This window comes from Eptesicus fuscus, chromosome 9, assembly GCF_027574615.1.
Source record: "Eptesicus fuscus isolate TK198812 chromosome 9, DD_ASM_mEF_20220401, whole genome shotgun sequence".
Lineage (NCBI taxonomy): Eukaryota > Metazoa > Chordata > Mammalia > Chiroptera > Vespertilionidae > Eptesicus > Eptesicus fuscus.
The window spans coordinates 12,686,468-12,707,888 of NC_072481.1; the positions used below are offsets into that span (position 1 = coordinate 12,686,468).

Genomic DNA, 21,421 nt, shown 5'->3' on the forward strand with positions numbered 1-21,421 from the left:
TGAATCCTGGACTGCGGCAGTCCCAACCCCTAAGGATGCACTTAGCATCACCGAGTATTTCTGTGTGTCAGGCTGCTTCCTCCTCCACCTGGGGGCGTGCTGTGCCCACTGCAGCAGGTCGGTGGTCACCGAGGGTAATGGCCGCATCTCCTTCCTCCAGAACCTCCATGTGTAACTCAGCCCAGGGGGTGTGTGTCTGACTAAAGCCCTGCAGTCTGGTCCCTGGCCCCCCGCCCCCTGTAAATGGGGAGGGGGAGGGTCTCACCGGAACTCGGGCCTCCCACCCACGAGGCCGAAGGAGATAAAGTCGGGCAGCCTGTTGGCCAAGTTGGTGCGGCTGCCTGGAATCCGCTTCTGCCCGTTGTACAGCAGCATCCCTGGGGTGGGGGAGGGGTGCAGGTGTGTAAGAGCCTCCCAGCCAGTTATGGGCTCCCTGTGTGCCCAGCCCAAGAATGAACCACCCACACTTGCGAGCCCTCCACTCTAACAGCTGTCCCACCCCTGGGACACGCCACACAGCCAGAGCCTCCCCACTACCTCAGGATGTGCCCTAACAGAAGGCCTTGCTGACGGCTCCTAGACAGACACTGAACTGGCTTCACTCACACTGAACGAGGTGATGGAGGCAGAACTCACCTGAGTAGAGGAGGAGGCCTGGACAGTGAAAGTCAGAGACCCGCAAGAGGTGGGAGGAGACAGATGAGAGAGAAGAGAGGAGGAAAGGGTGAGAGATGGGAGGAGGAGGGAAGACGGAGCAGAGATAAGAATAGGAAGGCGGGACAGGAGGGCTGGGTGTCGATGCACGGATGGCAGAGGGACCATGGGGAGACTTAGATGAGAGATGTCATGGAGGTGAGGATGGAGAAGAGAGGAGGCGTGAGAGAGGTCCCCGAGGGGAGGCCCGGCAGGCCTGGGGACTCCAGGACAGGGGAGGGCTGAGGGAGGTGAGGAGGACTGGGGGCTACCAGGGCTCATAACATGATGGCAGTTACAGCAGGCCCCCCCAAATCAGCTTCTCTCCTGCCTACCATCAGCCGAGTCAGGCCGGAAGGTGATCTTGATCTCAAACTTTCTGTAGGCATCCTTGATGGTGGGCAGTGGCAGGAAGGAGTGGGGGGTCTGCGTGAAGTAGGGCACCACCCGCTCTGTTGGCAGAGAGCGGAGTTAGAGACGACGCCCACCAGGCAGTGGGCAGGGCACTGCTGTCCCGGGGTGCGGTCTTACCTGGTACCTGCAGGTCGGCGAAGGCTTTGACCTTGCCCTGGCGGTTAGTGGCCGTGCAGACGTAGGTGCCTGCGTCCTGGGGTCGAACTGAGGGCAGCAGCAGCATGTTGTTCTCCACGCGGCTGCCAGGTGGCAGGTTCCCATCCAGCTGCAAACACACCCACACTTTGGACCCTGGCCAGAGCCTGCACCCCCATAGGGCCTGTCACCCGTGTCTGTCGGGCCCATCCTCAAACCCTGAGCACTCTGCGCCAAGCCTGGGCCAGATCCTAGGGGCACTGAGATGGTGAAGACGTGGTCGCTGACCCTCAGGCATGCCCACTGGTCCCCTGCCAGGCCTTTACCTTGCTCCAGGTGATCTCAGGAGTAGGGTAGCCAGAGGCCATGCAGGGGAAGGCGGCTGCAGAACCAGCAGGCACACGGACCTCTGGGGGTGTTGAGATCTGGGGCAAGGCTAAGAGGGAGGAAGGAGACAGAGGCCATGAACGGGATGACAGCCATTGTTTGTGAGCCGAGCCTAAGCCCTGACGTGTTCATTCCTGGTTGCACAGGTGGAACTGGGCAGAGGCAGGGCCCAGGAACAGGTCCATTTGACTCCACAGCCCAAGATTCTTCAACACACCTGGCCAGAAAATGGTGCAGTCCTTTGGGGACCTGAGAAGGGGTAGGTACTAGGGCAGTGTGGGTCAGGAAGTTAGGGGGCAGGGCATAGGGTTTGGGGTGAAAAGGAATTGCCTTTGAAGAAAGCACAGATTTGTGTCTGCTCTGCATCCACTGCCCTTATTTTATTCTCTGTTAGGTCTGTTTGGTGTTTACAGGTCTCAGCCCTCAGACTGGGCTGCAGGTCTCCTTCATTGCTCCCGTAGGTAAGGACTACATATCCATTTTCCTTTGATGCCCCTGGGGGTAGCCTTTTCCTGCAAGTCCCAGCCTGGTCCCCTGCTGCCACCACTCTTATGAAACCTGCCTCTTAAATACACAAAATTGAAACTTCCCAAGAGAGTGGAAAAGAAGAGTAGAGCAGGCAAGGCAGGAGGTGGCAGCATGAGAAACCCCTGCCACACTTCACAACCCCCGCAGAGGTCCCCGCGGGCCCTCACCTTGCACGAGCAGCAGCACGTGGGACTGGGTGGTGCCTGCGGCGTTGGTAGCGGTGCAGCGGTACTGTCCAGCATCGGCCAACTCTACGCGGGCAATCCTGACGATGCCTCCACTCTGCATGATGCCAGGCCGCAGGCGTCCTCCAACTTTGCTCCATGTCACTTGAGGCTTGGGGTCACCCATGGCCAGGCACTCGAACTCCACAGCATGGCCGACCACCACGGTGTGCACGGAAGTCCGGATGTTGATGAGCACCGAGGGCAGGGCTGGGGAGGAGAAGGCAAAGGCAGCATGAGGCCAACCTGCTGCAGGCCTGGCCTGAGGGTGCGGGGAAAGGTGAGCACTGGAGCCTTAGGCATTCATTCACTTCTTCATTCACTTTTTAAAAAAATATATATATATATTTTTTTAATTGATTTTTTTACAGAGAGGAAGGGTGAGGGATAGAGAGTTAGAAACATCGATGAGAGAGAAACATCGATCAGCTGCCTCCTGCACACCCCCCTCTGGGGATGTGCCCGCAACCAAGGTACGTGCCCTTGACCGGAATCGAACCTGGGACCCTTCAGTCGACTCTGCAGGCTGACACTCTAGCCACTGAGCCAAACCGACTAGGGCCTTCATTCACTTTTTGAAGCAGTCACTCATTAACACACTCACTATTTGCTCTTTTGTTTATTCCTTTACTCACTTGTGTATCCAATGTCATTCTTCATTGGTTTGTCTGAGCACCCACTCACTCCACCCATCTCCCTTCTTCCTTCTTCCCTTGCAATATTTGTCAACCCTCTTAGTCTATGCCAGACACAAGCAAAATACAATCGATTGTTCTCTTCATTCATAACATTTAAGGGGCTTCCTGGGGGACACGGTCCCTTTGTTCCTCATCTCTGTCCCCTGCTCTGGGCAGAGGCCTGACGCCACCATCTTACCTTGGACAACTAGCTGGGCACTGGCCTGGGCCTGTCCCCATGGCCCATAAGCCTGGCAAACATATGTCCCTTGGCAGCTCTGGTCCAAGTTTTGGATTCTGTAAAGAAAAAAAATAGTAAGTCAACAGTGAATAAAAAACAATTGATGAGAAATGCTTTGCAATTGCATGGGAGTTCAAAGCCACCAGAGATCAGCACACGGTGCCACTTCTAGTTCCCCAGAAACCATGCGAGGTAGGCAGGGGGGCAGCAGGGTGCTGTCACCGCACTCATTTTGGACTAACACCTTATGGTTTAGAGCTCAAGATAAAAGTTATCAATTCGCAGAGCTGCAATCTGGATCATGTGTCTATATCCGGCCACAGAGCCTGTTCTCTTTCCTAAAAGAGATAATACGGATATGGGCCACTCTTTACTAAAGACTTTCCATATGCTAAGCACGGTGTCAAGTGCTTTAGATCATTTCATTTTGATCTCATAACCCACTGCACAGTTAACACTGAGGTCAGAGAGGTGAAGTGACTTGCCCAAGGACATTGTTTCATGTGGAGCCCCAAGAAGGCAGGCATTCTAACAGCCCCACTGTACACCTGGGGCCGGGGTGCCCAAGGTCAGTCCTGCTCCCGTCCCCACTCACCGGAGCACCCCATCCTGCACACTGTGGCCAGGAGGCAGCTGACCTCCTTGCTTGACCCAGCGGAGCTGGGTGTCTTGGTCGTTGGGCACGGCACAATGGAACTCCACGCTGGCCCCTATGCTCTTGGTCTCCTGCTCAGGCGTGACCTGAACGGTGGGTGTGGATCCTCCTGGGACGGGGGTGGCAGGGAGAGAGCCGGAGGCGCCTGTGGGGACATGCACGAGGGTGTGTGTATGTGTGTGACCCCTGATGCCTCCCCAGGACCCAGGGAGTCCCATCCTAAAATTGAGGGAATATTCTTCTCCCGGTAGCTTCTCTGACCTGAGGAAAAAAGACCTTTCATTTGCTCGCTCATGCAGTCACCCAATCAGCACACATAAGAGCCTGTGAGGCACTGGGCTGTGTGCTTCCACAAGCTCTTGTCTATCCTAAGAGGATCATGGTCATGGTGAAGGCATGGGTCCTCCGATGGGATAGATGGCAGGGGAGGTGCAGATACATATTATCACCATTTACTAAGTGCCTACTGTGTGCCACCGGCTCTCTGTCCTAGTATGTCTCTCTCTCTTAGTCAGCCTATGTGTTAGCATTGTTCTACTTTCCAGACAAAGAAACTGGGGTATGAGACAACTTGGCCAGGTCTTACCACTATCAAGTGACCGCGCTGCCCACTGAACCCAGGCTCGCTGCAGCCCAGGCTCTTGACCAACGGGCTACATGCTTTCCCACTTCTAGAATTTGGGGCCCAACAGCACTTGCTTGGCCTTGTGTGATGGATGGAGGAGACCCCGGAGATTGGATTCTTTGGAGATCCACGGGAACCCTGGGCACGCCAGGGGTGGGCGCTGCCCTGTCACACATGCATGGTCAGCAATGCCAGCATTTACGGGGCCTGCTCTGGGTCCTGTGGTGGACAAGCCCGGGGCTGCTGAAGTGACTGAGCCCAAGCCCCGGCCTGAGCGTCCCCAGCCTGGTAGGTGAAGTCTGGAGGACTTATGTAGACAGCCCTTGGCAGTGCGAGGTCAATGCCAGTGGAGGGACGCAGCCGTGAGAGCTGGAGGTGCTGAGAACTCAGTGATGGGGTCTTCAAGTTGTAGAGAACGGGAAAAGGAGGGATTTCCAGGTGGGGTGATGGAGGGAGGTCCTAGTGTCCTAAGTGGGGGTCCCGCGGTGCCAGTTGCTGGGTAAGTAAAGGGCCTGGAGGAAAGCTGACCCGTTCTGCCCAGCCTGAGCTCGGCTGCTCACCTTGAACGAGTACCAGGGTGAAGGCCTCCGCCGAGCCCACCTTGTTGGTGACCTGACAGCGGTAGCGGCCCGAGTCCTCGGGGGCCACAGACTCAAAGTGTAGCATCTCGTTCCTGGCCGTCACCCTCCCAGGGAGGCTACCACCCACGCGGCTCCACTGGAAGGTGAGTGGGGGCGTCCCATGAGCCAGGCACTGGAGCTGCAGCGCCTCCCCGGCTCTCACCGAAGTGTGCTCCGGGACCGTGGTGGCGTACGGTGGGCCTGGGGGAAGGGGACGTAGAGGTGGGGAGAGGGGAAGAACAGAGGTCAGGATGGGACAGGAGACTTGCCAAAGAACCAAGGAAACTGAATGGTGAGCCTCAAGGACTGGGGATAAGGGAACCAAAGGTCCCAGGAGGGAACGTGGGCTTTAGGCGAGAGGAGGCTCTGGGGTCTGAGGTGCATGGAACCTTCCGGAGGGGGTTCTGTCCAGGGTGTAGCCTGGTGGGAGGAGGGGGTGGGGGGGCTCAGACCTGCATGCAGTACAGACAGTGGCCCTAGGAGGGCCGATGAGTGCCTTACTCTCCACATGCAGGAGGATGGTGGCCTCCGCATGGCCGGCAGGGCTGGTGGCGTTGCAGATGTACTGGCCCGAGTCCTGCTGGGCTACCCGGGGGATGATCAGTGTGTCACCTTCCAGCTTGTGCTGCCAGGGCAGTGGGGAGCGCAGCTTAGACCAGTGGATGGTGGGCTTGGGGCTGCCTGTGAAGCAGAGTAGAAGGTAGCAGAGGTCACCGGACTACCTCAGGGTCCAGCTGGGAGTAGGGATGGTGAGGAAAAGACCTAGGTGGTCTTGCCCCTTCATGGGAGGCACTAAATGGGCACCTCAACCATCACTAGGAGATGCAGCAGCATGACACCATCTTCAGATTTCTTGTGTCTAAAATTCAAGCCCCAGGCACCACTGCTCTGCCTGCCCCGTGTGCCGGCCCCCATCCACACCTGTGGCTGAGCAGCGCAGGGTGGCCGTGTGTCCAGCTTCCACAGTCAACTCAACTTCTTCAACCTGGACCTGTGGGGCCCCTGGGGTCACGTCGCCCGTGTCCACTATCACCTCCACCCGCTTCTGTGCTGTGCCCAGTGCATTCTGAGCTAGGCATACATAGGTACCCGCATCTGATGGTTTAGCTGATGAAATCTGGAAGAAAGCAAGGAGGCCGGTCATGTGCGCACCGAGAGAGGATCGTGGCACCCGCCCGCACTCTGCCTTGGCTTTACCTCTTTCCTCTCCCCTTTTGTTTTTAGCTTTCCTATTTGACTGGCTGCTTGAGAGCTAACACTCAAGGCATCCTATTGGTCCATCTATCCATTCACCCATCAAACCGCCCACCTATTCATCCATATACCCACCCACCTCCCCACCCATCCAACCCTCTCCCTCCCTCCCTTCCGCCTTCCTTCCTTCCTTCCTTTGGCCTTCCTTTTTCCTTCCCACCCGTCTTCCAATCTACCCACTATCCACCTATCCCATTCCTCCCTTTCTCTCTCCATCCATTCGTCACCCAACTGCCCATCCAACGTTCTTTACTCGAAGCATTTGCTCAAGGATGGGCCCTGACTGGGCCTCAGACCCAGAGATAAAACAGCCTGGGCCTCTGGCCAGAGGAAGCCACGCCTCACCTGCAGCATCGTGTGGCTGTCCACGAACCCAAACATCTGCTGCTCCAAGTTGGTGGGGGTGCCGACCCGAGTCCAGCGAGCAGAAGAGCGGGGCTCCCCGGCACTGACACATTCCAGGGTGACGGCCTTCCCCACTTTCACCCGCACAGGGCCCTCGGGGAGCACAGACACCGTAGGCGGTCCTGCCCAGAGGAATAACAGGTGATACACGTGCAGGCTCCGTCGGTCACACTGTCACCACCCCTTCTCAGGAACTACCATGTGGGTACTTGTGTCCCCACTGCACAATGTGGAAACTGAGGTTCAGAGAGGTAGGATGCCCGAGAGGGAAGCAGTGGCAGAGGCAGGATTTAAACCTGGAGGCTCTGAGCTTGAGATCGGGGGGGCGGGGTGGCAGGGTCTGGAAACAGGAAGGTAGAGCCCATGGGGTTGACGCCCCTCACCATGTACACTGAGGTTCACGACGCTCTGGGCCACGCCATAGGCATTGGAGGCCACGCAGCGGTAGGCACCATGGTTGCTGGGCCGGGTGCCCACAATGGTGATGATGGAGCCGTTGGGGCTGATATGGACGTTGTCTGTGGGTTGGCATTGGGGAGGGTATGGTCAGTGAGGGTGTCCCATGCGTGGGTGCTTTCAGTAGGTGTACCTCTGCCCCACGCCCCTGACACCTCCAGCCTGGGTGTCCAGCTCACAGGGTCACAGATGGCAAATGAGAGAGTCCTTGCAGACTTCCTGGGTCCAGTCCGGAGGCCCCAGAAGGGAAGGGACTTACCCAGGGCCACACAGTGAGTTTGGTGCCATCCTCAGCCTCTGCCCACCCACAGTGGTGATCACTATACATTGATACCTGCCTCCAGCCCCACCCACCCCACCCAGCTCACCCTCCAGCTCTTGGTTACGAAACTTCCACTCAATGCTGATGGGGGCTGCCCCGTCATGAATGAGGCACTTGAAGCTGGCATCCTGGCCCTGCTGCACGGTGCTGCTGGGCGGGTCGATGGAGATGACAGGGCTATTAAGGCCTGGGGGGTGGGGGCACGGAGGGCTGGGCTCAGCAGGGCGGGGTTGGCTCAACCCCGCTGCCTCAGCTCATCTCCCCCCTTTCCCCTGCCACGGCATCTGCCACACTCACGGTAGGAGGAGCCCGCGGCTTTGGGTGTGACAGTGACCGTGAAGGAGGCCTCCTGCTCAGGGCCTGCACCGCCAACTATGCGGCAAACGTACTCGCCGGAATCGGCTGGGGAGATGTTGTGAAGCCGTAGCTGGGAGCCATGGGTCTGTCGGAGCGAGGATGGGGCAGCCATCAGGCCAAAGACTTGGACGGGGCAAGTCCCCAGGCCTGGCTGTGCCCGTGCCCGCGAGCTCTCCCTTGGTCTCAGGCCTCCAGCTGATAACAGATGAACTTCATTCACCGAGTCCTCCATGTCCAACCCCCCACTTTACAGAGGAGGAAACTGGCTCGGGAAACAGCTCAGCAGAAGAGCCAGGAAAAAACTGGGTGTCTCGACGCCCAGGCTGATGAACTCTTCCCCCCAAAAGTATTTTCTCTCCTGGGACCCCCACACTGGCCAGGGTTTGCATGAGGTTTGGGTGTAGAAGGCAACTGCAGGTCAAACCCTGCCTGCCTGGAACCACCCCATCCTGGTCCCTATACCTGGTGCTGGGCGGGCAGGCTGCCCCCACGCTTGTACCATGTGACCTGGGCGTGGGCCTGCCCGGGAACCACACAGTTCAGGTCCAGGGTCTGTCCTTCAGCCACATGGGAGGAGGAGGCCTCGATGTAGATGGGCTGGGCCAGTCCTGGGGCTGTGGGCACAATGGGTGGGTGAGAAAGGCAAAGCTCCCGGGGTGAAGGCAGGGACCTAAAGTGAATGCCAACTGGTCCTCCTGGAGGCACAGTGACTGCCATGGCTGCGGGCCATTGACCTAAGAGGGTGTCCATTCCCCGGGGGCCAAGATGCCATGGCGAGACTCAGCGTTAGACCCGGTGGTTGGGGAGCAGCTGGAGGACCTCCATGGAGCCCAGAGCCAGAGCCCTGCTGGGAGACGAGGGAGGAGCAAGGCCAGAAAGGGCCCCCTACCAGCCAGTGCCCCAGCACCACCCACTGCTCCCATCACTCACCAGGAATGGGGTCTGGGCTGGAGGCCTGAATTGTGACCTGGACAGAAGTTCCCAGGATGTCTGAGCCACTGGTCACTTGACAGGAGTACTCGCCAGAGTCAGCTGGGGACACCTGGTTCAGCCTCAGCAGGGGGCCGTGGACCTGGCCAAGGTTGGGGTGAGAGTGGGGAGTGAACTGGGGGCCAGTGGCCAAGAAAGGCCTTCAGACATCCAAGTCCTCTGGAACCTGTACCCCAGGACTGCCATACGCAGTAATACAGGCTGCATCCTGCCAAAGGCAACCCCCTTTGACAGCAGACATTGTAGAGTGTGTTTATTATGACATTTTTTCTGGGAGGAGGAGTAAGAGCTGCCCTCTTTTAATTCCCATCAAGGTGCTGGGGGGCCAGGAGTGGCCCGCAGGGTTCTTGACCTCCTGACACCCAGTGACCTTGGGGCTGGATTCCGGCAGGATTGCCTGAGCAGGGGGTGGGGTGGGGAGTGCCCGCATCCTGCTTTCTCCAGCTCCCTTACCTGGTGCCCGGCGGGAAGGCTGTTCCCTCGCCTGTGCCAGGTGACCTGGGCGTGGGGCTGCCCAGGCACCACACATTTCAGATCCAGGGTCTGCCCTTCAGCCACGTGGGAGGAGGAGGTTTCGATTCGAATGGGTGGGACTCTGCCTGGGGCTGGGGCACAAGTAGAGGTCAGTGAACTGGGACACCTCCCCTCCGCCAACCCCCCGTGCCCCCAGTCCCAGCCCCCGTTTCGCAGATGTTCAGACCAGAGACCATAGGGAGGTGGCTTCGATTCCCCCTTCCCCATTCTCCCGAGGCCGGGAGCAGCTGGGCTAGTCTAGTGGGTAGAGGTGCCTCATTTTCCCAGCCCCGCCCCAGACACTGGTCCCACCATCTCCTCCTGTGCTTCACTGACAGCCAGGGCTCAGGGCTCAGGGCCAGGCACCTCCACACAAATCACTGATGTTTCCTAAACACGAGTCGTGCGTGGCTAAGAACTCAGACTCTGTGGCCAGATTGCCTGGGTTCAAAACCCAGCTCCGCCAGGAGTTCTGTGACCTTAGGAAAGGTACTTCACTTCTGTGTCTCAGTTTCCCCATCCATAAAATGGAGAGAGCAAGCATACCTACCTCCAAGCATTACTGTAAGGATGAAATAAGCTAATATGTGTAAATATAACATTACTTATGCTATATCGTGTTTATCACTCAGCAATTCATGTACTGTTATCATGATGTCTGCCACAGCCATGTGTTCCCTGTGCTATTAATTACTTTACATTTTCCTTTGGATGGATTCATTTAAAAAAAAACAAACACCTTTTATACTTAGCCCTGTGACAGGCAATAATTTCCATGAAATCATGACAGGTTTGATGTGTTGTGTGTTCCCCCTAATAGACCACTATTAACATAGAAGACGTCTATTAGGGTGCCACCTCAAATCACCCTCACGTGCCCCCTGCGTTCCCTACAGGTGCACTGCCAGTCTTTAGGGAAAGAGCTCGACTGTCCCCACTTTACAGATGAGGAAAGTGAAACGCAGAGAGGACTGTGTAACATCTCAGGGTGTAGACAGAGGAGCTGGGACCCAGGCCCACATATGCCAGGCTCCAAAGTCTCTGCTCCAGGGCCCTAAAGCTGCACCCCACTTGACATCTGCCTGCTGGTTCCCCCTCCCCCTTTTCTAGCCTCCTGGCACCACTGTAGGGACTCTTACCAGGGACAGGAACGGCACTAGAGCCAGAGGCCTCAACGGTGACCATGATCGAGGCCTCCAGGGAGCCAGAGCTGCTCACCACGCGGCACATGTACTCGCCCGAGTCAGCGGGGGACAACTGGTACATCCGCAGCCGCGAGCCGTGAGCCTGAGCAGGGACAGGACAGGGAGACAGAGGAGCAGACATGGCAGTCGGAACCCTTGAAGGATGGGGTCAGGGAGGCGACTGCATCCCACAGGGTCTCCCAGGCCTCCTTGCTGGGCAGAGCTTAGGGAGCAGACCCTGATCCAGGGCCTCCACACCCAGCAGCCCTCCCACCATTTCCTGCCCCCAAACTCCCGTACCTGGTGGTGAGCTGGGAGGCTGCCCCCACGCTTGTGCCACGTGACCTGGGCGTGGGCCTGCCCAGGGACCACACAGTTCAGATCCAGGGTCTGCCCTTCGGCCACGTGTGAAGATGATGACTCAATTCTGATGGGCACGGCACCAGCAGGGGCTGGGGACACAGAAACACCAAGTCGGGGCTTTGGGCATAGTCAGGCTGGGGAACAGCTGGGTTGATAGACACCTCAGCCATAGAAGCTCCCACCCCCAAGGTAATAATGACATAGTCAACACTTACTAAGCACTTACAGTGTGCTGGGCACTGCTCTAAGCACTTTCTGGATGTTAACTCATTTAAGCCCTCACAAAATTCATAAACTTTCTTCGATGACAGAAATGTTCTGTTACCTGCACTGCCCAATACAGTGGCTACTAGCTATACTCATGTGGCCACCAAGCTCTTGAAATGTAGGCTAGGAATTTGAAATTTTCAAAAAGAATTTAACTGCCACATGTGGCTGGCAGCATTGTTTCAGACGGCTCTATGAGGCTGGCATGAGCAAAATGCCCACTGAGGAAGAAACTGAGGCTGGGGGAAGAGAATAACTCACTCAAGTCCCTACTTAATATAGACCGGATTCAAACCCAGGCGTCTTTCTGCAGAGCCTGTCCTCCCCAGGGCCCTGTAACCTGTGTCTCCTGGTTCCTTCCAGGGTCTTCATCAGACTCACCGGAGGGGTTGCCAGCATTGGGGGAGACTGAGACCATGATGGAAGCCTCCCGGGCATCGATGTTGTTGTTCGCCCGGCACACGTACTCTCCCGAGTCGGCCACGGACATCTGATTCAGCCGCAGGTGGGAGCCGTGGGCCTGGAGGGTAGATGGGGAAGGAGGGAGAGAGGAAGTGGAAGGGCCCAGGGGTCACGGCTGGGCCAGGCCTCCCTCGTCAGACCTCTGAGGCTACCTGTGGGAAACCGCCCATTGTCTTCCCTAGCAGAGAGGTGTGGACAAGGAACCCGGAAGGCTGGAGACCTTGAGCTCTGGCAAAGGTCAGAGCTATGCACCCACTGTTTAGTCGAGACAATGGAGCTGAAGCAACTTCCCTACCAGATAGTCCTGTAGATCCTTACTGATAGGATAGTCTGCCTGTTACTGGAACTGCCTGCCTAAGGGCTATGGGTGTGTCCCAAACTGAATAAAAGGATGGCAAGGCCAGAGCAAAGCGGAGTCCTTCCTTGGGCTTCCGCCTTGCCCCTAATTTCCAAATCATTATTTCTTGTCTTGTCTCTTTCATTAGCACGCGGCCTCCTCCAGAGCCCGAACCCTGAACCTGAACCCTGAACCACACGGGACGTGGGACACTCGCAGCTACCCTCTGTCTACCCGGGGCAGCAGGGAGGACTGCCCCAGGATTGCCAGCTAATGCTTCGGGTTCTTTGCCCCACGGCTGTCCTTGCACCCGCCCCAGGAGGCGAGGATCCACCCCCACTGCCACGTTCCACTCTGTACCTGGTGTCGGGCAGGAAGGTTGCCCCCACGCTTGTACCACGTGATAATGGCCTGGGGCTGCCCAGCCACCACGCAGTTCAGATCCAAGGTCTGCCCTTCGACCACTGTGGGGGATGAGGACTCGATCCTGACTGGTGGGGAGACACTGGGCACTGGGGACAGAGAGGGTCAGAGGTAACCAGTCAGCCAACACTGACGGCGCCAGAAACCTCCCCCTGCGCCCACTTCCTGGCCCCCCTGCCGGTGTGCTCTCACCATGGGAGGAGCTGCTGCCCTGGATGGTGACGATCAGCGAGGTTTCCTGGGAGCTGGCGCCATTACTGACATGACACACATACTCGCCGGAGTCGGCTGGCGTCACCTCGGGGATCCGTAGCCGGGAGCCCACGATCTGAAGGGGAGCAAGGGTCAGTGGGTGAGGGCAGCCTCCCCACGTCTTGGGCACCGCTGCCGCCGGCCCTGGACTCTGGGAGCACCCCTGCCCTGCCTGGGGCCAGCCCTCACCCAGTCTCCTTCAGAACTCCCTCAGCGGCCTCCCTGAGGCTCTGGGCTAGGGAGGACAGTGCCTCTAGCCTTTGCACTGTTCTACGGAGGCCTATCCTAGTGACTCCATAGCGCCCTGCTGTGGCTCTTGTTACACTGCCGTCAGCTGGCACATCTGCCTCACCCTGGGAGCTCCCTGAGGGCAGGCACCGGTCTCCTTCCATTTGGAACCCTTAGTGCCCGGTACAAGACTTGGCCTGGAGCAAGTTCTCAGGGAAGTGGAGTGAGTAACTCATAGAATGTTCTGTTAAAACATGGGATTCAACTGAGGTCAGAGGGACTTATCTCCATATCCTCAACACTGGTCGAGGGCCCATACAGCAAGAACAGCCAGTGTTTGCTGAATGACTAAATGAGCACAGAGAAGGTGCCGGGAGCCCCTCCTGATTCCCATCAAGGCCAGTGCGCTCAGCTTTTGCCCGCTGGTTAGTACCTGGTGCCGTCTGGGTAGGCTGCCTCCACGCTTGTACCAGGTGATGGTGTGGGGGGCTTGGCTGGCCACCAGGCAGTTGAGGTCCAGGGTATGTCCATTGGCCAGGGAGGACGAGGAGGACTCGATGCGGACGGGGTACACCACACTCTGGGCTGGGAGGGGGAGACGGGAGGCAGGGTGTGGGAGCCGCTGAGGGTGGAGAGGCCCTAGCGGCTGCACACCACTTTCTGTGACCCCTGAGGTACTCACGGTGGGAGGGACTAAGGCGCTGCTGGATGGTGACGAGGACCGAGGCTTCCTGGGGGCCCGAGCTGCTGGCCACACGGCAGACGTACTCTCCAGAGTCCGCTGGAGTCACCCGGGGCAGCCACAGCCTGGAACCATGCACCTGAGAGGACAGGAGGAGGCAGGTTCAGAGCTGGGCACTGGGGCTCGCAGCCAGGCTCCTGCTCCCTTTTCTGGCCCCTCTCAGTCTGACCCCTCCCTCCCCGCACCGGAGCTTGAGGGAAGCTCTTCCAGGGAGAACCTCCATTCATGACTCTTCAATTCCCCGTCCCAGTATGAGGACGGGCCCAGCAGGAAGAAGAGGGGGACCGGCATCTGCTATGTGCTACAGGGCAGGTGAAGTAGTCAGTGTGGGCCATGGGGCAGATGAGGACATGGAGGATCGGGAAGTCAAATGATTGGCCTAAAGTTATACAGCAGGCGAGAGGCAGAGACACAGCAGGCCAGAGGCAGAGAGCAGCATCCACACTTGAGAATATGCCTGAATTCAGAGACTATGGTCCTTATTCTGTAGTCACAAGCGTCCTTCAGGTCCCTTAGTAGCTCCCGTCTCCTACCTGGTGCCGGGCAGGAAGGCTGCCCCCACGCTTGTGCCACGTGATCTGGGCGTGGGCCTGCCCAGTGACCAGGCAGTTCAGATCCAGGTTCTGCCCTTCTGCCACGTGTGAGGAGGATGACTCAATCCGGATTGGGAGGGTAACTCCAAGCGCTGGGGACAGAGAGCAGAGGGTCAATCCCTGGCTGGAACCGGAGGAGGAAGTGTGGGTGAGTGAAGGTAGGGGCTTTGGTCTCGTGAGATCCTGCCATTGCTGGAGTGGAAGCCTCCCCTGGCTGGGCCCGTAGCCTTCCCATTCCGGCCCTCCTTCCCCTCCCCGCCACCCAGTACCACTCACCAGGCACAGAGCCCACAGACTCAATGGTGACCCGGACAGAGGCCTCCAGGGGCACCGAGCCCCCCACCACACGGCACACATACTCGCCCGAGTCAACTGGGGACACCTGGTATAGTCTCAGCAGTGAGCCGTGGGTCTGGCGGAAACGGAGGTGAGGTCAGAGGGGGGCTCCATGAGACCCCTGCACTATAACATGCCTCTCTCTCTGACTCCTGAGGCCTGGCCATCAGCTCTATCCTGCTTAGGGGTGGGGAAGCAGAGGTCTTGTCCCAGGAGCGCTGGGTGGCCAGGAGGAGCCATGGTGAACTGGACAAGCACCAATACCACATCCCATCAATTCTGGGACATACTTTCTGATGTCTCTGGTGTCCCGATATGTCTTTTAGAGTGAATAATCTCACAATTAAATGGCAGCTTTTTTCCCCTTAGGGGCACCTAAAATAATGGCGCATCTTGCAATCAATGGCATCCTAAATTCTATAAACTACATTAATAATAATAGCGAATGGAATTACAGTAAAAACACAGCTCATAGCACTTTCTGTGTGCCAGTGCTCTGAGCACTTTGCATAAATATTAATTCGCTTCATCCTAAGACAACTGTGTAAGGTAGGGGGTATTACCATTTAACAGGTGCTGAAACGATGGCACAGAGAGGTTAAGTAACAAGCCCAAGGTCACAAGCTAGTAAGTGGTGGGAGCAGCATTCACGCTGAGGTCTGAGAGTCTGGGTTCTATCCCTGCACTCTACACCTGTGCAATGGGGCCGCCGGCCCTCCCCATCTCTGACCTCTCCACCCAGGGGCCTCCCTCCGGTTTCCTTGTTGGCCCATCCATTCTCGAGTCCTATACCTGGTGCCGGGCAGGGAGGCTGCCCCCGCGCTTATGCCATGTGACCTGGGCATGGGCCTGCCCGGGCACCACGCAGTTTAGATCCAGGGTCTGCCCTTCAGCCACGTGGGAGGAGGAGGACTCGATGCGGATGGGCTGGGTGCCAACAGGAGCTGGGGGAGAAGGTCAGTGGGTCACTCCAGTTCTCTGCAGCTGCCCTTCTATTTATTCCCTTTTTCTGTCGCAGCCCAGCCTGGTGGCCCTACTCACGGTAGGCAAAGTTGGCCCCCTGGGTGCTGGTTACTGTAACTGTGATGGAGGCCTCCACACCATTGTTGGCCCGGCAAACGTACTCGCCTGCGTCAGCTGGTGACGCCTGGAAGATGTAGAGGCGGGAGCCGCGGACCTGGGCAGCATGGGCAGAGGTGTGAGGAGGGCTTCCCAGAGCCCAGCAGATGCCCCCCCACCCGGCCACCCTTTCCCCATTCCCCTGAGCTGGGAACTGCCAGCCCCTCAGCTCAGAGGCCAGGATCCCTGCCGCCCACTGTCCATGGCTCAGCCCAGCTGACCCCCTCCCACCTTCCTGCTACTATTATGTACCTGGTGCCGGGCGGGGAGGCTGCCGCCACGCTTGTACCACGTGACCTGGGCATGGGCCTGCCCTGCCACCACACAGTTCAGGTCCAAGGTTTGCCCCTCAGCCACGGTGGAGGATGAGGACTCGATCCTGACAGGAGGGACGGGTCCTGGGGCTGTGGGGAGAGGGGTGAGGGTAGTAGTAGATGCTACCAGAAGGGAGGGCAAGAGCTGCCCACCCTGGAGCCAGCTTGGCCTTGTCTTCTGAGGCCAGGCCCATATTTGGGGGGTTGGTGGCCTGGGCTTGATATCCTCAGCTGAGCAACCCCGAGGGGAAGGGCTGGGGCACGGGCAGAGCCTTGCAGACGGAGTGAGGAAGTGGGAGAGACGAAGGTGGTTGAGGCTGGGAGAGAGGACAAGGAGGCAGCAGCAGAAACATGAGGAGAGACGTGCCAAAGAGTGATGGGAAGATGGTGGGTAACCAGAGAAGTGGAGTCTGCCTGGGCCAGGCTGCGGCCAGCTCCAGCGTGAGCCTCCTGCCCCGAGTCAACAGGAGTCCCTAGGACCTCAGCACCTCGGGAGGCTCCTGACCTCCTCCAGCTTGCCCCGTCATCGGCAGTCACTCACCAGGAAGGGAGCCAGCGCTGGAGTCCGAGGCCTTGATAGTGACCAGGACAGAGGTCTCCAAGGGCCCAGAGCCAAGGACTACTCGGCACACATACTCGCCGGAGTCTGCCGGGGACACCTGGTACAGCCGCAGCAGCGAGCCGTGGGTCTGCACGCAAACAGGGAGGGTTGGGAGGGAGCCAGAGCGGCCCAATCCAGGCCCTCCAGCAGGCTGGCCCTGGGGGCAGCTGTACCTGGTGCCGGGTGGGGAGGGTGTCCCCACGCCTGTGCCATGTGACCTGGGCATGGGCCTGCCCGGGCACCACGCAGTTCAGATCCAGGGTCTGCCCTTCAGCCACGTGGGAGGAGGAGGACTCGATGCGGATGGGCTGGGTACTGCCCCGAGCTGGGGGCCCACCAGGACCTGGGGCACAGAGAGGCTGGTCAGATGGGAGACCTTTCTGGGGCTGGGACCTGCTCCTCAGCATGGCCAGCCAGGCCCCTCTTTCCCTCCCAACCTCCAACTCAGAGTTCAAGGTCCATTTGCCCACAGCCTAGGCCAAAAGATGCAGACGATACCACAACCCCTTTCTATGGTGTTTGCCATTTTCCTATCATATGGTGGTGGTATGGTCCTCATTTCACAGAGGAGCAAACTGAGGCCCAAAAGGTAAAATGGCCAGTTCAGAGCTGATCAGGCGTAGGGCTAGGATTTGAACCCACGTCAGCCTGATGCCCTATTCATTGTTCAACCCTGATTCCGCTGCTTACTGCTGAGCTCTGCAAACAGTAGCCTCATCGTGGCCCCAGGTGAGCTGGACCAACCTGATCCCCACCTTCGTCCTCTCAGCTCCCCAGGCAGGGAGTGGACGGTCAAAGCCTGCCTAGGGGCCCCTCTTGCCCTGAAGGGACCACAGGCACCTTCCCTGGGAACAGTGAGGTCCCAGGGCTCGGCCTCTGCCCAGGCCCACCTGGCTCCCCACCTGCGGTGTGGCCGGGGCCTGAATGGGTGCTGTGGAGGACAGAGATGGTGATGGAGGCCTCCTTGGAGTCTGACCCGTTCTCCACTCGGCACACGTATTCTCCAGAATCAGCTGAGGAAACCTGGGGGAGCCGAAGTCGGGAGCCGTGCACCTGGGCCGGGTGGGGACAGAGGTATGTGAGGATGGGGAGGGGGCCGTGGTCACCACTGAGCCACCCCACGCCGGAAGCTGGAGAGGGAGGAAAGGAAGGGCTGGCCCCTGCGCGTCAAGTGCCAGGGCTGTGTGGAGCCTCCCCGGGCACGGGACCACCCCGGGACCCCTGCCTCAGGCTCAGGGAGCTCATACCTGGGTGTGGGGAGGCAGACTGCCCCCTCGCTTGTACCATTTGACCTGGGTTTGGGGTAGCCCTGTCACCACACAGTTGAGGTCTAGCGTCTGGCCTTCCGTCACAGAAGGTGATGAGGACTCAATCCTGACTGGCAGGGGGCTGGCACCTACAGGTGGAGGCAGAGGAGTGAGTAGGCCTCAGGAGAGCCCCGGCTGGTGCTCCCCACACCTTCAGCCCGCACAGGCCCTGCACCTGGAAGGACGACCACTTGGATCCGGGCCTGCGCGGTGCCAGCGGGGCTGGTGGCCACGCAGAGGTAGAAGCCGGCATCAGCGGTCGTGATGGCTGGGATGAGCAGTGTGGCGATGTCTGTGTGCTCAGACCGGGCCTGCCACACAGGAGAAGGGTCAGTTGCCTGAGTGGCCGTGGCAGCCTGGCAAGGGCTAGCCAGCGAGGGTAGGCAGAGGGGGGAAAGGCAGAGGCAAGCACAGAGCCGATATTAGGGCCCAGCTGGGCACCAAAGAGGCATGGAGCCAGGCCACCCTGCTGGAAGTGACGAGAGCCAGAAGAGGCAGAGATGGGGTTGGACGCACAGGTGGGAGGGGCAGATGGCAAATGCTGGGACTCTCTTGAGCCTGTGGGCGTGGCCCGAATAGATCCCCTCACCTGTGTGGGGAGGCTGCCCCCTTCCTTCCGCCAGGTGATGGTGGCACTGGGCACACCTGCAGCCCTGCAGTACAGCCTGACCGTGCGGCCTTCGTGCACTTGGGTCCTCTCTGGACTCACCTGGACCCTGGGCCCATTGCCCCCTGCACACAGAGCCCTGTGAGAACACCTCTCTGGGCGGCCCCTGTGCTCCCGGCCCACCCTCAGCCTGCCCTCTCACCATGCACATGGAGCACGGCCCTGGCCACCTGTTGCCCGGCGCTACTGTGGGCATAGCACAGGTACTGGGCTTGGTCCGAGGGCTCCACAGCTGGCAGGCGCAGGATACCGCCATGGACTTGTGCCTTCTGAGGTAGCTGGCCACCAGGACCCCCTGGTGATGTGGAGAAGTGGGTTAGCACCTGCTGGGCGGGCATTGCTGCCCCACTCCCCGCAGCCCAGGGTGCTGCCCCTGGCCTCCCACATCCAGGAGAGCCAGGCCCTGAATGTCATTCCTTCCACGGCCTCACCTGTCCACTCAAGGGTGGGCGTGGGGTGCCCCGTGGCGCTGCAGCGGAACTCGGCCGTCTGCCCAGGCTGCACTGTGAGCTGTGGTGGGTGGACAGACACCATGGGGGCAGATGGGGTGCCCGAGGCTGACGGGAGAAAGAACATGTGGTTGCGGGGAAGTATCTTCTGACCCATGGCAACAGCTTCCAGGCTGCTCTCCTTGCTTCCACTCCAGCCCCTCGTGGCCATTTGTCCACAGAGCAGGCAGAGGGAGCTTTGGAAAAGTCCATGGGGTCTGTTACTTGTGGATTTAAGGCCTACCTGTGGCTCTCTATCGCTCTTAGAATAAAATCCGAACTCCCTGCTGTGGTCCGCCAAGTACTACACGCACTCGCCTCTGCCCACACCTTCAAGTTTATCATCCCCGTCCCCCCACAGCCCCAGCCACATGGGCCATGCCGTTCCACATACACCAACACGCTCCTGCTCCAGGACCTTTGCACGTGCCGCTTCCTCTGCCAAGCACACTCTCTGCCAGCTCTTTAAGTGGCTGAACACTTTCCCTTCCTTCAGGCCTCAGCTCAGAAGTCACCTCCCCAGAGAGATCCTCCCTGACCACCCACGTAGAGTAGCTCCCCCTTCTCCCACATCATTTCTCTTCCCTGTCACCATGTATTGCTAACCCAGCATGCATCACCCTGTGTAATTACCTTGTATGTTCACCTGTTCCATGTTTACCTCCGCCCTACTAGAACATGTAGTGCAAGAGAGCAGAGCTCCTGTTTGACCGCCTTTGCTCTGTGTCTTCAGAGTCTAGGCCAGGGCCTGGTACACCATGGATGCTCAGAAACTGTCAACTGAACACTAGTCCTGCCGGGCATTGGGGAGGCCGGGAGTGTGGGCCAGGCATGGACATGAGCAGTATACCTTGCACATGCAGAGTGGCTGTGCCCTGGTCCATGGCAAACATGTTGGAGCCAGTGCATACGTAGGTGCCCGCGTCACTTGGCTGGACATTGCGAATGGTCAGGATGCCATTGAAATCCATGGCTCGGTCTGGCAGCTTCCCATTGTGCAGGCGGGTCCACACCAGGGTGTAGGCCGGAGACTGCAGGTGGGGCAAGGGGATGGGATGGGGGTGAGGGGTGGCGCTCGGAGACCCCAGAAGACGGTCTCCCCGGTGACCGCTCCATGCCTTGCCCACCTTGCTCTTGGCTGTGCAGATGAAGGTGACATCGGCTCCAGGGCGCACACTCTGGCTCCGCTGCTCCTCCACTGTCACTGTGATAGGCTTGCTCGGAGCCTCTGCAGGGATGGGAGGCCCCCGTGAGCGGTGTGCTGGCCAGGCCCCTGTCCTGTGGCCAGTTTCTCTCTCTCCATCATCTCGCCTGGGTGTCACTTGCTTCCCAGTCTAGCTTAGATTCCGTTCCCTGGCACTTCCCACCCTCATCCATCCGAACCCCATTATCGTCTTTTTTCTGCTGGCACTGAGCCGCCAGCGGGCTGTGATGGGAGAACGTCACACCATGAGCCCGCTTGGCTCCAGGTCACGACCGCAGACCACAAATGAGCTCTGAACACTTCACACTTCACTCCAACTGGCCTTCTGGGTCTGGTTCAAGTTCCCATCTTCCCCAGATCATTTCACACTTCCTCCCATCCTCTCCACCCTCCGGAACCCCCCTTCCACTTTCGTAGCTAATGGCTTCAGTCCACACTGGTTAAGAAAACAAATTGCTAGACAGGAATTTTCCCGTCTTTCCCAATCTACCCATCTCCCTCCTTCCTGGTCCCTGAGGAACGAGCTCTCCCTCCACAACCCCCACTTTCTGAGGGCTGGAGCCCCTCCCAGGGACTTCCTCCCTCTGCTGTGCCCGCTCTTGCCACGCCACTCTCTCCTCTCCCTCTCCACTGGATCATTCATCTCCATAGATGGGCAACCTTTTGAGCTTGGTGTGTCCAACTTCGCCAAAAAACTGAGCATAACTCGGGTAGTGTGTCACTTTGAGGAAAAAACTAACTCCAAGACTCTAGTCACAAATGTTTCATCCTCAGGAGCAACAAATGTTTCATCCTCAGCATGCGGCCGTGTGTCATCAGAAATGGCTATGCGTGTCAGTGCTGACACGCGTGTCATAGGTTCGCCATCACTGCCATAGACTGATGTGTTCTAGCATATCCCATCTCTGAAAAGGCCCCCTTGACTCCATACTCTCCCCAGCTACCACCCCATTGCTTGGTCTCCCTTCAGAGCCAAGACTCTTGAAGGAATTGTCTATACTTGTTGCCTCCCCATCCATTCTCTGCCTCACTCTAATC

The 21,421-nt window shown here is 58.6% G+C and overlaps 1 protein-coding gene across 1 annotated transcript in view; it reads right to left on the reverse strand.

Annotated features, from left to right (window-relative positions):
• The window catches only part of HSPG2 (heparan sulfate proteoglycan 2), a 97,654-nt gene that overhangs the window by 7,938 nt on the left and 68,295 nt on the right, over window positions 1–21,421 (reverse strand). Inside the window, exons 43-82 of the mRNA XM_054720579.1 lie at window positions 20,307–20,407; window positions 20,030–20,210; window positions 19,123–19,248; window positions 18,834–18,986; window positions 18,614–18,756; window positions 18,200–18,335; window positions 17,965–18,113; window positions 17,620–17,770; window positions 16,891–17,060; window positions 16,658–16,805; window positions 16,055–16,206; window positions 15,725–15,860; window positions 15,476–15,627; window positions 14,624–14,759; window positions 14,288–14,439; window positions 13,695–13,833; window positions 13,446–13,597; window positions 12,725–12,860; window positions 12,470–12,621; window positions 11,692–11,830; window positions 10,981–11,132; window positions 10,636–10,783; window positions 9,437–9,588; window positions 8,924–9,065; window positions 8,456–8,607; window positions 7,934–8,078; window positions 7,683–7,823; window positions 7,242–7,376; window positions 6,799–6,980; window positions 6,121–6,316; window positions 5,701–5,880; window positions 5,140–5,400; window positions 3,895–4,099; window positions 3,258–3,355; window positions 2,325–2,591; window positions 1,569–1,678; window positions 1,225–1,372; window positions 1,029–1,145; window positions 637–654; window positions 266–377 (exon numbers count right to left, since the gene is read on the reverse strand). Coding sequence (XP_054576554.1) covers window positions 266–377; window positions 637–654; window positions 1,029–1,145; window positions 1,225–1,372; window positions 1,569–1,678; window positions 2,325–2,591; window positions 3,258–3,355; window positions 3,895–4,099; window positions 5,140–5,400; window positions 5,701–5,880; window positions 6,121–6,316; window positions 6,799–6,980; window positions 7,242–7,376; window positions 7,683–7,823; window positions 7,934–8,078; window positions 8,456–8,607; window positions 8,924–9,065; window positions 9,437–9,588; window positions 10,636–10,783; window positions 10,981–11,132; window positions 11,692–11,830; window positions 12,470–12,621; window positions 12,725–12,860; window positions 13,446–13,597; window positions 13,695–13,833; window positions 14,288–14,439; window positions 14,624–14,759; window positions 15,476–15,627; window positions 15,725–15,860; window positions 16,055–16,206; window positions 16,658–16,805; window positions 16,891–17,060; window positions 17,620–17,770; window positions 17,965–18,113; window positions 18,200–18,335; window positions 18,614–18,756; window positions 18,834–18,986; window positions 19,123–19,248; window positions 20,030–20,210; window positions 20,307–20,407 — 5,965 coding nt within the window. The remainder of the gene's footprint in view (window positions 1–265; window positions 378–636; window positions 655–1,028; window positions 1,146–1,224; window positions 1,373–1,568; window positions 1,679–2,324; window positions 2,592–3,257; window positions 3,356–3,894; window positions 4,100–5,139; window positions 5,401–5,700; window positions 5,881–6,120; window positions 6,317–6,798; window positions 6,981–7,241; window positions 7,377–7,682; window positions 7,824–7,933; window positions 8,079–8,455; window positions 8,608–8,923; window positions 9,066–9,436; window positions 9,589–10,635; window positions 10,784–10,980; window positions 11,133–11,691; window positions 11,831–12,469; window positions 12,622–12,724; window positions 12,861–13,445; window positions 13,598–13,694; window positions 13,834–14,287; window positions 14,440–14,623; window positions 14,760–15,475; window positions 15,628–15,724; window positions 15,861–16,054; window positions 16,207–16,657; window positions 16,806–16,890; window positions 17,061–17,619; window positions 17,771–17,964; window positions 18,114–18,199; window positions 18,336–18,613; window positions 18,757–18,833; window positions 18,987–19,122; window positions 19,249–20,029; window positions 20,211–20,306; window positions 20,408–21,421) is intronic.